The 14608-nt window shown below is 43.6% G+C and overlaps 1 protein-coding gene across 3 annotated transcripts in view; it reads right to left on the bottom strand.

The window, feature by feature from the left end:
* bcl11bb (BCL11 transcription factor B b) overlaps positions 1-11750 on the bottom strand; it is a 37177-nt gene extending 25427 nt beyond the window's left edge. For 2 of the 3 annotated variants that reach the window (XM_026194446.2, XM_026194448.2), the window contains exons 1-2: positions 10806-11750; positions 3239-3622 (exon numbers count right to left, since the gene is read on the bottom strand). In XM_026194446.2, the coding sequence (XP_026050231.1) occupies positions 3239-3622; positions 10806-10869 (448 nt within the window). In that variant the 5' untranslated portion in view covers positions 10870-11750. The remainder of the gene's footprint in view (positions 1-3238; positions 3623-10805) is intronic. The other variant, XM_026194447.2, reaches the window with a different exon arrangement.
* Positions 11751-14608: the final 2858 nt, after the last annotated feature.

Here is a 14608-nt window from a genome sequence, read left to right as displayed (position 1 = left end):
AAATATTGCACATATGAAAATACATCAAAATATAAATTTTAATAATTTACTCAAAGTGTAAGTTTATTCAGCTGGATGCAACTTTATGCAACATTGTTTCACTAAACAGGAAGGAGTGTGTTTAATTGATAAGGACAAATGCTGTTTTGTAATTTGTATCTGTTACTCCACACGTTATTAACAAAAAAAAATCTTTACATTAAGAATCTTTAATTAGTAAAGTTTATCTATTTTTTATTCACTTATTTTATTTATTTCAGTATGTAACAAATTCTTCGTTTCCCTTTACTGTCTGAAGTTCCTTTACGATCCATAAGTGGGCGGTATATAAGGTAAGGCTTAGAATATATGAAAGGTTTAGAAATTTTAAACTGTATTTAAATATCACATTAATCAGATTTCAAGTCTTCACAAACAAAGGCGGAGGAGGTTTAGGGGCTGCCTGCTAGCAGTTCTCTTTTTGAATGAAAGGAAAAGGTAACGTTTGCCAACCACGTAGCGTTACGTCAAACTTTACATTTCAATCCTTTGATGTTGTTCTGAAGAATCTGAATTTGTTTTTCCTTTATCAAAAGATATTTTTAATGCACACTAGTAAAAGAGATAGCACAGCATGCTTAGTAGAAGGACATAGAAAGGAGGGTGGGACACTTGCAGAAAAGGGCAGTACTGAAAAATGGGCACATATCAGTGGGTCTAACAAGTAAACGTGGAAGTTAATGGAACTGCTGAGAGACGCTTAGCCATGGTGAGACTGAGAGAAGGTAAACCATGCAGGCAGAAAAGAGGAAAAATACCGATATATTCATGTTTCTGGACAAAAGGAAGCTCTAATTTAATCGACGTGGTAAACATTAAGAGCCTGAACACTGGTGCAAGCCTGCTTTGTCTCCATTTAGCCCAGGACCTCACAGCTTCTTCAACTCCACTGACATATGACGAACGATATCTGAAAGCTATCTTCATGTCTTTGCACAAAAACACATCGTACTATAGCTGTTGTGCTTTTCAGCAAAGATTTACACACTTATCCAGCACACACAGAGGCCTAAACAGGTGGCAGCCTACTTTAGACAACAGGGATCATGTATGTTTGTTCAGAAAAATAAGATGGCATGGACTTCATGTCTCCTCCACTGAGAATCATCGCAGACGCCTTTGTAAAGTTCGACTGCTTTTTTTCGTATAAGAAATTGTATTTTAGGTGCAAGCAAGGCGGGTTGTGCTTAAATGACCCCGCGCTGTCCACAGTGCTGAAATAAAGAAGCACACAGCAGCCTGTTACTGGCTGTGCTTGAGTTATTGTCATTGCTTACATTAGATCGGTGCTGCTGGCGTGTATGATGTTCAGATCAAGTGGCCTGTCTGTGCCTTTGACTCTGCGTGTGTGTGTGTGTGTGTGTGTGCGTGTGTGCCTGTGTGTGTGTGTGCAGTTAGGCAGTGCAGCTGCTACGGCCGAGTGTGCTATTCTGCGCCTGGCGTCTTTGCCTTTTTGCTGCGTCTGTAAAAGTTACTGATTGTTGTGAGCCCTGTACTCGTTGCTCTCATAATGACATTGATTTGGCCGTTGTGGTGTCTGTATGTGATGCAGCATCCTGTTTTACTGTGATAGTGGTGCATCATTGATGGTTTCACTAACCGTGCATGCATGTCTTTGCAGTTCTTCTCTCTCATAGGAGTTGTGTTTTGTCTTTCACCCAATTTAGGTTAGAGTCGCTGTAAATATGGTGTGGTTGTCAAATGACAGCAGCCAGTGGAGCTCTAAAGTGTCATAGTGAGGTTATTGGGTAAGATACTGTTTCACATATCAGCTCGGTCGCTACAATCTTTAAAAAAAATAAAAAATAATGTTACAAACTTAGTGAGGTTTACTCAGGGTCATAATAGTGCCTCTCTGTATTTTGACCACCTGCCTGGTTTGTAACTGTGGTGACTGAATCTCATCAAGTTTGGGATCAAATACTTCACAGTTCACAGTCGCTTCTACTGTACATGTGTGTAAATATATTATAAATTAGTGTGTCACAGCACTTGTTACACGAGGACGTAACAATATAACATTGTGCTGACCGGCTCCTGCATTAACTGCATAATCTCGCATGTAATTCTACTCGGTAACTTTCACAGTGAAGCCATCTTCCCTCTTCTAACCAGCCCTTTCTGACTCTACTGGAGTCTGTGTAATCCTGGATACCCTTCCCAGCTCTCGGGTGTGATGGTGACTGTCTCTCTCCTGATAACTTTGAATTGGTTTCCCTCCGGCGCTGGCACTCTCCAGGCCTTGCCCCCCACCCCTCCGCCTTTCCCTTCCCCTCATAGCCAGATGAACGGCCTTGCTGCTTTATTAATCCCCTTCTCCTCACCACGCACACAGATGAATTTTAATCAGCTTTCTTAACCTCTTCATATGCTGCAGGATTTCTATACAAACGTTCAGACACGTGAGGTGCACTCAAAAAAAGAAGAAGAAGAAGAAGGAAAAAATACAGGCACACACAAATAGACACACACATTCTGGGGGCGGCTCCTCTATCACCTTCTTTCACAATTGGTTTCAGCTGAAGAAGTCCTTGAGGCCTGCAAGTGTGTGCGTGTGTGTGTGTGTGTGTGTGTGTGTGTGTGTGCGTGTGTGTGTGTGTGTGTGTTTGTGCGTGTGTGTGTGTGTGTGTGTGTGTGTGTGTGTGTGTGTGTGTGTGTGTGTGTGTGTGTGTGTGCCCGTGCCCGTGTATGTTTGTGTGTGTTCTGGTGTGTGTGTGATGTTTTACTTAAAATGGAGCAGAATAGACACACAGTGCAGCTCTCACTCACTCTAATAAAATCATCTCAGGCTACATTAATCCCTCCTGAAGGCCACTGTCAAAATAACAAACAGCTGGGATTCTTTAAAGAGAGCTATCTGTCTCGGACAGGTGAGAGACGTGTGTGTGCCCGTGTGCCCGATCCAGGTATTACTCATGTTGTGGGGACCTAAATCCGTTTGCTCTGCCATGATAGGCCAAGTGTCTTACTGACAGGGACAAAAAACATGATATTTTCAACACAGCAGGTTAAGGTTTGGGTAAGTGTAGTAAAATGAAAGCAAGTCGACAGCAAGTCCTCTGAAGTCACAGATATAAAACTCTATATGTGGATGTGAATGCTCATTTATTTAAGTGCGCCTCTTGTGTGACAAGAGAGCTCTTTCCCGACCTCTGTGTTTATGGGCTCGATGTGTACTGGTGCGCTACAATCTCTTTACCTCCTCTCTCTTGTTTCGGGCAGATCCCTTTGGCTGGGGTCAGCCTCCTCGCCTGATCCTCCTCCCCTCCTGGGGTCACCTGGACGCCCACTTCCACCGGAACAGCCCCTCTTCCCAGCTCCAGTGACCTGGCCCTCGGAGAGATGGGAAGGCCCATAACCCCGCCAGCTGCCCCAGGTTTGGAGAAGGACCCCAGTCCGCCAATGGGCCCCCGGCACAGACGGCGCTTGTGCTCGATGAAAACCAGGATATCACCCAGAGGGAAGTTAGTCTGGCACTGGCCGCAGGTCAAGAGGTCATGCTCTCCAGATGCTCTCCTCCGAGGGCTCGGGGTGGACAGCTCAGGAGATGGAGATCCTGCCCCTGAGTCATGATTGGCCTCTGCTGCCGAAATAAGAAGGGGAAGGTAAAAGATGTCAGTCAGTGATGTTATTTTAAGAAAGATAGGAGTAAGATAGTTAGAGCCAAATATAGAGAGGTAAAGGGAAAAAACACCCAACGAGTTTAGTTATCCCTGAAACCATTACCTGATGAAAGCCATCTCTTCCTACCACACAAGATGATCATTACAGTCACAACTGTGTGTCACTTTCATGGCATGAAACAACGCCGCTGTTAAGTTGCTTCGCCTAGGCAAACACCTGCACTGCTTATCCGTGAGAGATCTGCGTGGGCTGCACCCAACACATAAACTCCACGTGTATGTGTGTCTGTGTGCATATCAGCCTGTGTGATTGTGTGTGTGGCCAGGAAGCTATTCATCTCACAGTGCAGGCTTGGTTTCCGGTGAGGGCCTTTTGCTGCACTAAGCTGTCATAGCTAGACGGCTCCCTACACCACGGGAGCCCCAGCTTGTGCAGAACAAAGTGTAGAGTAACGTAGGCCACATCCACCACCCTGTGTGTGCGCGCGTGCGTGTGTGTTCGTGTTTGTGTGCATCCTAGAATAAGACAGCGAGAAGAAAAATTAAAAGGAGAGAGAAGAGAAAAAAAAGGGCCATGTCTAAGTGCGTGTGTGTACATGAATGGATCAGGTGAGTTTGAACAGTGTATTCTCCACAGACAGAAAATCTATAAAGCCAAACCCGGGGTCCTGTTAGGAGAGTAAATCTCATTCTTTACAGATCTGACACGGTCATTAATAACATTTACACATTCTTCCCTCTGTTCCTCCCCGATGGCGCAGACTCTGTCCCTCAGCTTAACGTAAATCCCTCATGGACAACCTCCATTTTTTTTTACATTTTAAAAATCTACCCTCATGCACCAGTATGGAAATGTGTCCTCTTCTAAAGAGCCCCGAGGAAACCTGAAGCTCCAGAGACTGAAGGCGTGTCTGAGTGAGCGGGTACCCAGGGAGAGGTGTTGATGCCTGGGAGAGAAGCATAGCAGCACTTGCCTGTCTGCTGCGTCTCCACTTCTAGCGCCCGTATCTCCCCCCCTACCCACGCCCCCACACCCCTCCCCCTACACCCCTTCTTCTTTGCCTCCTTTTCTCTTTTCCTGACACCCTAATAATTGCAAAGATTAGACAAAGAGGGTGTGTGCTCTCGCTCTCTTCTTCTTTTTTCTTTTTTTTGTTCTGCTGTATTTATCAGACCAAAGATCCTAAACCTTCTTATCAGCCATCTCACTCTGTCAGGGAAGCATTGCGTCGCTGTCATAATGCTTAAACTCGGGCAGGATTGGGGATGAATACTAACGCATCCCTTTTTTCCCCAAATTATCATTATTATTATTATTATTATTTATCATTTTCAAATATTTCTTTGTAACTATGATCCCCCCCACCACCACCCCCTTTACCAAATCACCCATCCGCCCACGTATACACTCATACACACTTTCCAGTCCTCTCATTCCACCCTGGAGTGATGATCCGATGCCAAATATCTTTTCTCTAAATGGCGATGGCTTCCTGGATGCCCGCCAAATAATTTCCATCTCATAATCTTTTGGCGGCAAAGAAGGAACACAGCCGCATATTTACCTACAGTTCACAGCTTGTGACCATGATTCGCTCGCGCAGGCAATGTAACTCTGCATGTATGTGCAATGCATACAAGTAGGACGGTGCAGGAGATCTTTCTGCTAACGTTATTTTTTTTATTTATTTTTTTTTACTTTGGGGAAAAAAAAAACAAAAGAGAAAAGAAAGAAGACAGGTGGCATGAGGCACGGATCCTCGTGTGAGAAATGCGAAAATGAAAAGAAAAAAAAAGACAACTACAAGTCAGCGAGCTGACAGACACCTGGGCATTTGAACTCGACTCTCTCTCCCTGTGAGAGACAGAGACAAATAGTGAAAAGGCCTGTTTGTTAGCCTACGGTTGAGTAACACGGCCCGAGGCTGAAAGCAGTAAATTAGCAGGAGTTGGCACCGTGACTGTGAATATCTGGAATATCAGTCGGACATCTTCTGAAAACCGCACCCCTCTCTGAAACCCGCGCACTCATCTGTCCCGAGGCTCACCTGTGTGAGAAAAACATGTGTGCAAGAAGGAACCAAACGTGGAATGCTTGCGGGGCGGGAGGGTGGTACAAAAATAAAAAAATAAAAAAATCTTGGACACAAGCACGGCAAAATGGAAACGTGAAAGAATAACAGACTAATGTAGCCGATCACGGTGACAGACAGTGTCTAATTCCTCAGTATAAACTCCTATGTGAGAGGAACAAGCTTGATAGGTAAAGGAGCATAGCTGACACGCTGTCAAACATGCCATCGTTGGGGAAGGCGTGATGATGGCAATGAAACCGGGCTGTCTGACATGATAGCACACATACTTTATTTCTGTCTCTTCTTCTTCTTCTGTTTCTCACATACACACACATATAAACTTGGAGTTATATTCACCCTGTGACAGTCCTGCTACTCTGCCTTATCAAGTGTGAGTTAACTGAGGCAGCCTTAGAGCACCCCCTATCAGTTTGATGAGGAGAGAGTCAGTCATTCACTCCACTATTACTACTGCTGCTGCTGCTGCTGCACACAGCCACTGCACAATATGTACCAGATGGGAGCTCAAGACAATGGGCCTCTTTCACCAAAATTTCCATCTTTGTAGAAGGTCAAAAAAAGCTGTTCAAAGGCCAGAAAACACTTAATAAAAAAATATTTTTGGGATTTTTTAGATACTTTTAAGTGCAAATGCTGAAATTGATCCCGTGTAGTTTGGCTATGCTCGAGCGGTGATTAAACTGGTAAAAAGTTAGCGGCTGGGTAAAACCAGCTAGGTGGGTGAAACCTGCCAGAGTGCATATAGGAGGACTCTGGCCTCCAGTCATGTCCTCAGACATTAATTGCACCTATAAGTCCTTCTAATCCTCAACTATTGTGTTTGTTCTTATATGTTCTTATACATGACGACTCTCTCGCAGTTTCACTGTGCCCGAGGTGAGGGCAAAAGCAAGGAAATTTGACAGCACGGCAAAACAAGCTCTACTCTTCCCAACGGAATAAAAGGAGGAGAGGAGGGGGGGAGTCAATTTTTTTTGGATAAGACACAATTTTCTTTTTTCTTTTTTTTATTTGAATTTGACGAAATGCCCCGAAGAAGCAGTGTCAGAACAGAAAACCACGAAACTATTTTCCGCTGGTCTTACACAACACTTTAATACCAGCTGCGCGCTCTGTTCGGCAGTTGAAAGGCAGAGGAAGGCCATGGGCACTCGTATGACAGTCGGCCATAGCGTATGGGTTCAGACCTGTCTCCCTCTCTTTGTTTTCCCCCTTTCCATTTTGCTGAGCTGAGAACACATGCACACACACAGAAACCCCCAAAGGGGAAAGTTGGGAAAGATTCACGCTGTCGTTGAAAATAAATGACACCAGCAACGACGCAGATGGTTGCAATCAAAAATTCAAACGACAAGCGGCCTCGCTTAGCCTCTCCCCTTTTTTCTCAGCAGCGATTGCCAAGGAGAGCTGCAACAGTGTGCGTTGTGAAAGGCCAGGCCTGTGTGTTTCATTATCATATCACCATTTAATCTGTAGCAGCCCTATTTCTTATCATAAATCTTAGATTATCAGGCCTGAAAGTGAGCAAAATACAACTGCAGCTGACTGTGACTTGTCACTAAATCGCTATAAATGACTTGCAACCTCTGAGGCATGACATTTGGTGATATAAATCAAATTTGACAAACAATTTTAGAGATATCATAATAATAATAATTTAAAAAAGCCGCTTTATAAGCATTGCAAAACGGATTAAACGTGTTCGATAATATTGAAATATAGAAGGAAAATCGGCGAACAAACTGCAGCACTGCCTCGCAGTGAATCATAAATCGCTCAACAGTCATCTCCCCTGTGAGATTATCATCCGGTTACCACAATGTGTGTGCATATTTACTGTGGCGTAAGACTGCGTACGGTGGGTTTCTCCCCATCATTTGACAGCCATATGGTGTGCATAAAGAAGAAAACATTAACTGTTTCACAAGTAGCATGCCAATTCGGAGGGTAAACAGTTATCACGAGGCGTTTCCACGGCTGAATCCAGAGAAGAATTCACAGTAATAAATCTGATTCGAGATTGCAAATGCACCACTCTCTGAAGAAAGGGGGGGGGAGCAAACCTGGGATGCTAAACGCCAGTCGTTCCACATTAATTTGACTAATTCATAAGGATATTTGTGTGACAGGTCTCTCTTTGTCACGGATGTGACTCCGAAGCTGAATCACCGAGCCTGAAAAAGCCTATAGGGATGATTTCCCTGTAAGGAAACCGAGAATGAACTATAAACTGCGCCGACTGAATCGGCCTGCTGCATTTGTCACAGTGAGAGCATAAACAGATACGTGCTGATGTATTCTGAGCGTGGTTCTTTCTGCAGTTGCACAGTATAGGCAGATCTACATAGAGTCAGCGTGTTCCTTCCTTGCTGCATACTTGCGCACTGAGTGCCTCGACTGCAGTTACAGTCGCTTGTTCACCCCTTTAGATGTCTGGCCTGGCAAGTACACAGGCTTCTGCTAAGCCTGTCCAGAAATATGCAGATATTCAGGTTCTGTTCATAAGTAGTGCATGACCTGTAGTCCTGCAGCTGGCACAAGGCTGTGTTCTGTTACAGTGAGCCATGACGTGTGTTTTGATGAATGCTGGTGCCCTGCAGAAGCTAAATATCATTCCTTTTATAAAGAGATACGCCGAGACTGGTCTCGACAGTTGATACAGAAAATGTGAAACCGTCGAGCTGCAAAGTGATATTAAAATCAAACTTTCTTTTTTCAGAAATGTACTTCTTTCTTCTCGTCTTTCTTTCTTTTTCTTTGGCAGTATCTCCGTACATGTGTTGACTTAATCAAATAACAAGTTGGCTTTCCTCCCACTGCCCCTCTTTGTCCTCCAGCCTGAGTTGTGGACACAGGTCCAAGTCCTCCCTCTTGAACCTGAGCCTCTCAGGTCTTTGCCACTGCTGGAGTATGTTTTTTTTAAGTAGGTGACACTGAAAGAAGATGAGAGCCAGGCCCTCTCTCCACACATTTCCCCTCCTTTCCTCCACCCTGTACTCGACCACCCCTGTGTTATTAGGCTAAGCACCAAAACATTTGTCAGCATTTAGAGATATTAAGTTGTTTTGTGACACTTGCAAGTTTTGTTTTTTTGTTTTTAAAGACCAAGCCAGAGATGATTAAAAAGATTTCTAAATCCAGTCATTTAAAGCTTCAGGCAAGAGCAAATGAATCCTGGGGACATTTCAGCGCAGCTTGAGAGCTTGGACAGAGAAATTAAGAAAATGAAAGCTGATCTGTGACAGCTAATTATCAGCCTAATGACATTCAGCAGGTGCAGAAGCAGAAGCAAATATTATTTTAGCCTTAATTTGTATGAGTTGACTAATAACAGAGGGATGTTATGTAAAAAAGAGGGTGAAAAAAAGCTGCAATTGTTAGACACACTTTATCCAGATTAAGTGTTAAACACACAAAAGCAGTGCCTGAGGTGCAAACAAAGTTTTGCAAATTTTTGTTTGTTTGTTTTTCGGTTCAGTCGAAAAAATGTACGACTGGGGCTGAAATCATCTCCACCTGAATTAATTATCAGACAGCCAGAGCGACAACAGAGAGAATCAGCCTTCACATCAATAGCTGCACCATAGCCAAGCATCAGCTTAACGTGGTGCTGCACGTTATCACAAATAAAAATAATTCCATTAATTTAACAAAAAACCAACCGCTTATATCTGGATGTGTCTCTCAGATCGCTCTCTGTGTCTGAAATTGGCGAAACAATTTCAGCAACAACAAAAACAAAAAGAAAAAAAACTTCAGAGGGGAAAGTCAATGAGAGAGTGCCAAAGTGAATAGTGATGAGTCTAAATGTTAAATGTGTCGGGTGGGACGGAATGCACCTAACCGTTTTCAACGCAAAACAGATTGGCCAAAGATTACATCATGAACTTCTGCAATGAATTACCCAGATTAGGCCTCTATGAAATTGGATTTAGGCACAGCAGAGCGCTGGGAGATGAAGGTTAGATTGATATAATTGATTTGAAATTGGATTATAAGACTTTTTAATCATATGCTCGCCTCCCTAAAAAAAAAAGAAAGAAAGAAAGAAAAAGGAAAAATCCTGCGCAGTTTTTTTTTTTTTTGCCGCACTCGTGAAAAGAAGTTGTGACCCTACGGATCCTAAAATGTGGCCCACGTAATAATAAGATTAGCAAATATAGTACAAATAAAAAAATAGTGATCTTCCCCGTGTGTGTGTGTGTTTATTTTCGTGCCCTGCTCCATTCTTAAATATTCTTCTTGTGGGCCGGTGTGTCGCAAAAAAATCATTTTAAGTTTGATGCTTTGTGCCAAAATGTTAGAGTGTGTGACAAAAAGTGAGAGAGAAAGAGAAAGAGGCTATTTTTTAAGAAAGAAAAATAACTTTAATCGTGCAAACTCACCCTCTGTGGAAATGTTTAACAAAGTATCCACGCGCAAATGTGACACATCCCGGGAGAAGAGAAAACGTAAAATTGAATATGAATTGTTAGAGTACAACCTCAGTGCACGTGTGTGTGTGTGTGTGTGTGTGTGTGTGTGTGTGTGTGTGTGTGTGTGTGTGTGTGTGTGTGTGTGTGTGTGTGTGAGTGCTACTCACACACACAATCAAGCAGACACCCCAGTTGTAGCTGTCACAGGATCGTCCCTTGTAGTAAAATCCACTGAAGCCGAAAAAGGCGCATGTAAAAACGGTCTCACTTACACTGATACAAATGATAAAATAGTTTAGAAACCATGCAGTCACTAGCATCGAGTCTAAAAGTTTAGTTTTAAATAAGCAGCTGCACGGTATACCTACTATTTTTTATTGTTTGTGCATTAGTGATATCACATGATCTATTTATTTTTTCTTGTTCGGCGCATTTTTTGCAATCACTGAAAACAACGTGCTGTCTTCGTGTTTTACTAAAAAGAAAAGTGCGTTATTAATCACGTTTAGTTCTTTATTTATTTATATTGGCCCGAAAGTCCGAATCGGGCTAAATAATAATATTGACAAAATTGCAAAGCAGTAAATGTTACGATAAAGGAAGTGATAAGCGTGTAAAGATTTTAACCTCACCTTGTATTGTCTCCCTGTGCGTCAACGATAAGTGCTGCGGGTTCACCTGCTTGCGGCGGGACATTGCCCCGGCATCTACTCTGGCATCGCCCGGTGAACGGCACTTGGAGTCGGCTTGGACCGTGGTGTCGGTCCTCTCTGGATCACAGGTCCCCGACTTCCCGCTCCCTTTTGTATTCCCCTGCTGCTTTTCACAGTCTTTAGCTGGAAATCGTCTTTTTTTGTTTCTTTTTTTTTTTCTTTTGGAAAGATCACCAGTCGGACAGCAGCGCGATAAGGATGAAGGACCGCTCAGTCCACGGTGTCCTGCTGCGCCTCGGAGGAAGCAACACTTGGATTAAGGACGCCAAAAAAGTGTAGTTTTAGCAAGGAAGCGTCTGCAGACAACCGATGACTTAATGAGTGCGCCGGTAAAGTGAGCTTTTGCAGATTAACCAAATAGGACAAGGAAAGGAAAAAAAATCCTGGACTGTCCGCTTCTGCAGCGACCGCGGTGACAGATTAAGTAGCCTACGGAGCACTCCACCAGTGATGGATGTTGTCACCTATTTAACTCCTCTCCTTTTCTTTAATTTTAATGATATAATTATATCATCTGGGTTCAAATGGTGGCTCTTTAGTTTAGGATTCCCTACAGTCCTTCCATCTCAGCAGTGGCGCGCTACAATGACCCTTTGGCACTGACTCCCCTCGCGCGTTTTGGCATCGGTGCGCAGAAACGGCAACTCTTGGCTCTCGTGGCAGTAGCCGCGTTGATTGAGAGAGGGAGAGAAAGCGACAGAGAGAGAGAGAGAGAGAGAGAGCGCAGGCGGGCAGACGGACAAGAGACACCTCCCTCCCCTCCTTCCAACAAGCTCCAGTGTCTCCTATTGAGCCGTCTTTGCAGCTCACACGACGAAACATGCCCTGTTTGGGGCGACCCGCATGTGTGTGTGGGTGTTTGTGTGTGTGGTTGGTGTTGCCTCATTCAAGTTTAAGTGCGTCCAAGACATCAGCCACTACAGAGGTGTGAACGGCAAACAACACAGAGACAATTTGCGGGGGGCAACCAGCAGTGGCTCCCCAGAGCTCCACCACCAGCTTCAGACGCAAACATCACTCAGCAGTGGCTACTTCACAGACACGCTCATGTCTGGCTATTGGAAGCAGTGTCGAGTTAGCAGCCAAAATTCACCTTGACTTTCTTTTTTCTTTTTGGTAATTCTATCACAAATAGTATGAAGTAAATCAATCTGGTCATTTCACCTTTTACCTATTTAGAACCACCACCTCATCATCCTTGCTTACAGAAGCCTCACAGGCACGCCAGATGGAAATGATCTTAAAACAAGAACAGCAAACACCTCGATCAGGTCCAAGTCAAACTTGGATGAAGGGTCACCTTTAATTTAGACAATTAATCCTTTGTGTTGCTGTGCGTTTGTCGGCTGTGTAAACGGTGAAGCAATGCACAGGACACATGGCACCATACATGTAGTATTTACTCACATTTGAGTCAGAGGGTGGAAAACCCATGCTGTAGCTTTGTTGTTGGGGATCATTTAAATATGTTGTGAGGCAACAGTACCCTCTGTTGGCACAGTCTGGAGAACCTGTTTAGGCGGTGATACCTTAATGCAGCATTACTAAACTCCATCCCTATTTTTAGAATGAAGCCTCCTTAATTTGCCATTTATACAGTTCAGCGTCTGAGAGAGAGTCCTTGGAAAAGCAGATCGGGTTCACTGAGAGGCAATTAATAGCACTAAGGGAAGGTAATTGCACACGTACGGGTCTGCATTGAGATACAGGTTAGTACAGCTCTAATGCCACCACACCATACAGTCCAAAGTGGTGCCGTGCCGTAATTTGCTTGAAATACATTGTCGAATAAAAATAATAGCCTCACACGGCCGTTTAAAGTTGACACTGTTTCCTCGTAGATCAGCAGAGAAGTGTGCAGCCATAGCAATACATTTTACAGCCCGCCATTAATAAAACATGGTGGGCAATTTTAAGAGCATTAGAAGTTTGATTGCTTCGGGGCAGGCCTAGGGGACTTTCAGGACAGTAATTATTTATATAAATGAAATGTCATCTCAGCTCTGGCTCAAGTAGACGTAACCTCAGCAGACGCCACATGGAAACACTACGGCACAACAGCTATCTTTCACAGATAGGCCAAGCATGTTGTCGAGCATATTGCTTTGACTGGAGCGCATAAATTCGATATGTGATATTACACGGAGTGTCTTCGACTCCGCGTCGGGCCAAGAGAGCAACAGCAGTCGCGGACATATTGAATGCTGAAGGAAAACATTATCCTGAGTTCACACACGCTCTCTCTCTCTCTCGCTCTCTCTCTTGCCATCCCTGCCGGCTGCGAGCAGCTCCTTGATCCTTACCCATGGGTTTCTCAATAATACATCAATGTCTCCATTATAGCTTGTAACTGCAGGCTCTGGGCAAAGGCAGTTTAAAGCTGGGCTGCATGGGGCCAACATACCACAAATACCCCACTTGTGGACACAGGAAAGGTTTTAAGTCCAAATGTTGCCTCTAAGGAGACATGCATCTCTCATGCTAAGTGCGGTCGCTCAAGAGGAGGTACCTGAACACACCACGGGGCAACATCCAAGCAAGATGTGAAAGTTTTGTCCAACTTACAAGGGGCCACGGTGCTGACATGCAATCTACTGACTTTAGAAAGATCTGCCTTGTTTGTAACTTACAGTTAAGCATTAAAATAATGAGCCCGATAACAAAGTTTTTTTTTAAAAATTAGAAGCTTTTGCATTTGTGTGGACACGCGACTCCCCCGGCTTTGACTCTGGGTCACCTCCATCATTGCATCCCTTACGTCTTCCATTTTTCATGTCCCTCCCATTTATTTACTCTCCAAAGAATACAACAAAGACATTAATATAGTCCTAAAATAGACTAATGTACATGACGGAAACTGGACTTTATACAGTTTTTAGGGTTAAGCGTGCAGACCTTTGGAGGCAGTCGCTTCAACGCGTTTAACCACAGCGTGACAGAGCTGACATAAACAATGAAAGGTCCACTCCAGGAGAGCTGGGGTAATATGAATATTGCTCTGGGATTTGCTTATAGTCGGCGCTTCATTATGCAATGTTTAATATTAATAAAGAAAGTATAAGTATATATTATTCATAAGCTGATTTACGGTGGCTGGTGTGTGTGTGTGTGTGTGGATTTGAGTGACAGATTGAGATGCTCCCTTGCTACAGGCAATACAACTAGACAAGGCTCTTACTTTTCTACAGGACACATCCTGACAATTTCTCCCACAGTTAAGAGGATTTGTCCGAGCAGGGGTGAATATATAATGCATGCAGATTCCAAATTTTAATTTGGACGGAGTAAATGATTCAATGCTGGCTTTTCTCAGAAGTGAGACTGGGCGGGAGGGGGATGCAGAGGGCACAAGATGTTACTTGCAAGCCCCGCTCTTATGCAGTGACATTTAAACAAGCACAGATGATGCTGCACCTTTCACGTGTCAACAACAGGAGCCTAAAGGAAAATTACTTTTCTAATATTTTCATTTTCCTGCTTAAAATTCCTTTTTGGTTAATATGATAGCAAGTTTCCATTACCAATAAACACATCTTTTTTTTGTCCTAATCAGTCCCTTTTCTCGCCTTCTCCTTTGCAGCAGGATGAGGTGGTAAACTTTCCTAATCTGTCCTGTTTCACAACCTTCATGTTTGAACTCAGAAGCCATAGCGACAGATAATACATGATAATTATTTGCAGTTTGAATCTCATGTGCATATATTGTTTTGCGTATTAATTAA

The sequence above is a fragment of the Astatotilapia calliptera genome, chromosome 15, assembly GCF_964374335.1.
Source record: "Astatotilapia calliptera chromosome 15, fAstCal68.1, whole genome shotgun sequence".
In the NCBI taxonomy this organism is placed as follows: Eukaryota; Metazoa; Chordata; class Actinopteri; order Cichliformes; family Cichlidae; genus Astatotilapia; species Astatotilapia calliptera.
This window is presented reverse-complemented; position numbering and strand designations above follow the sequence as displayed.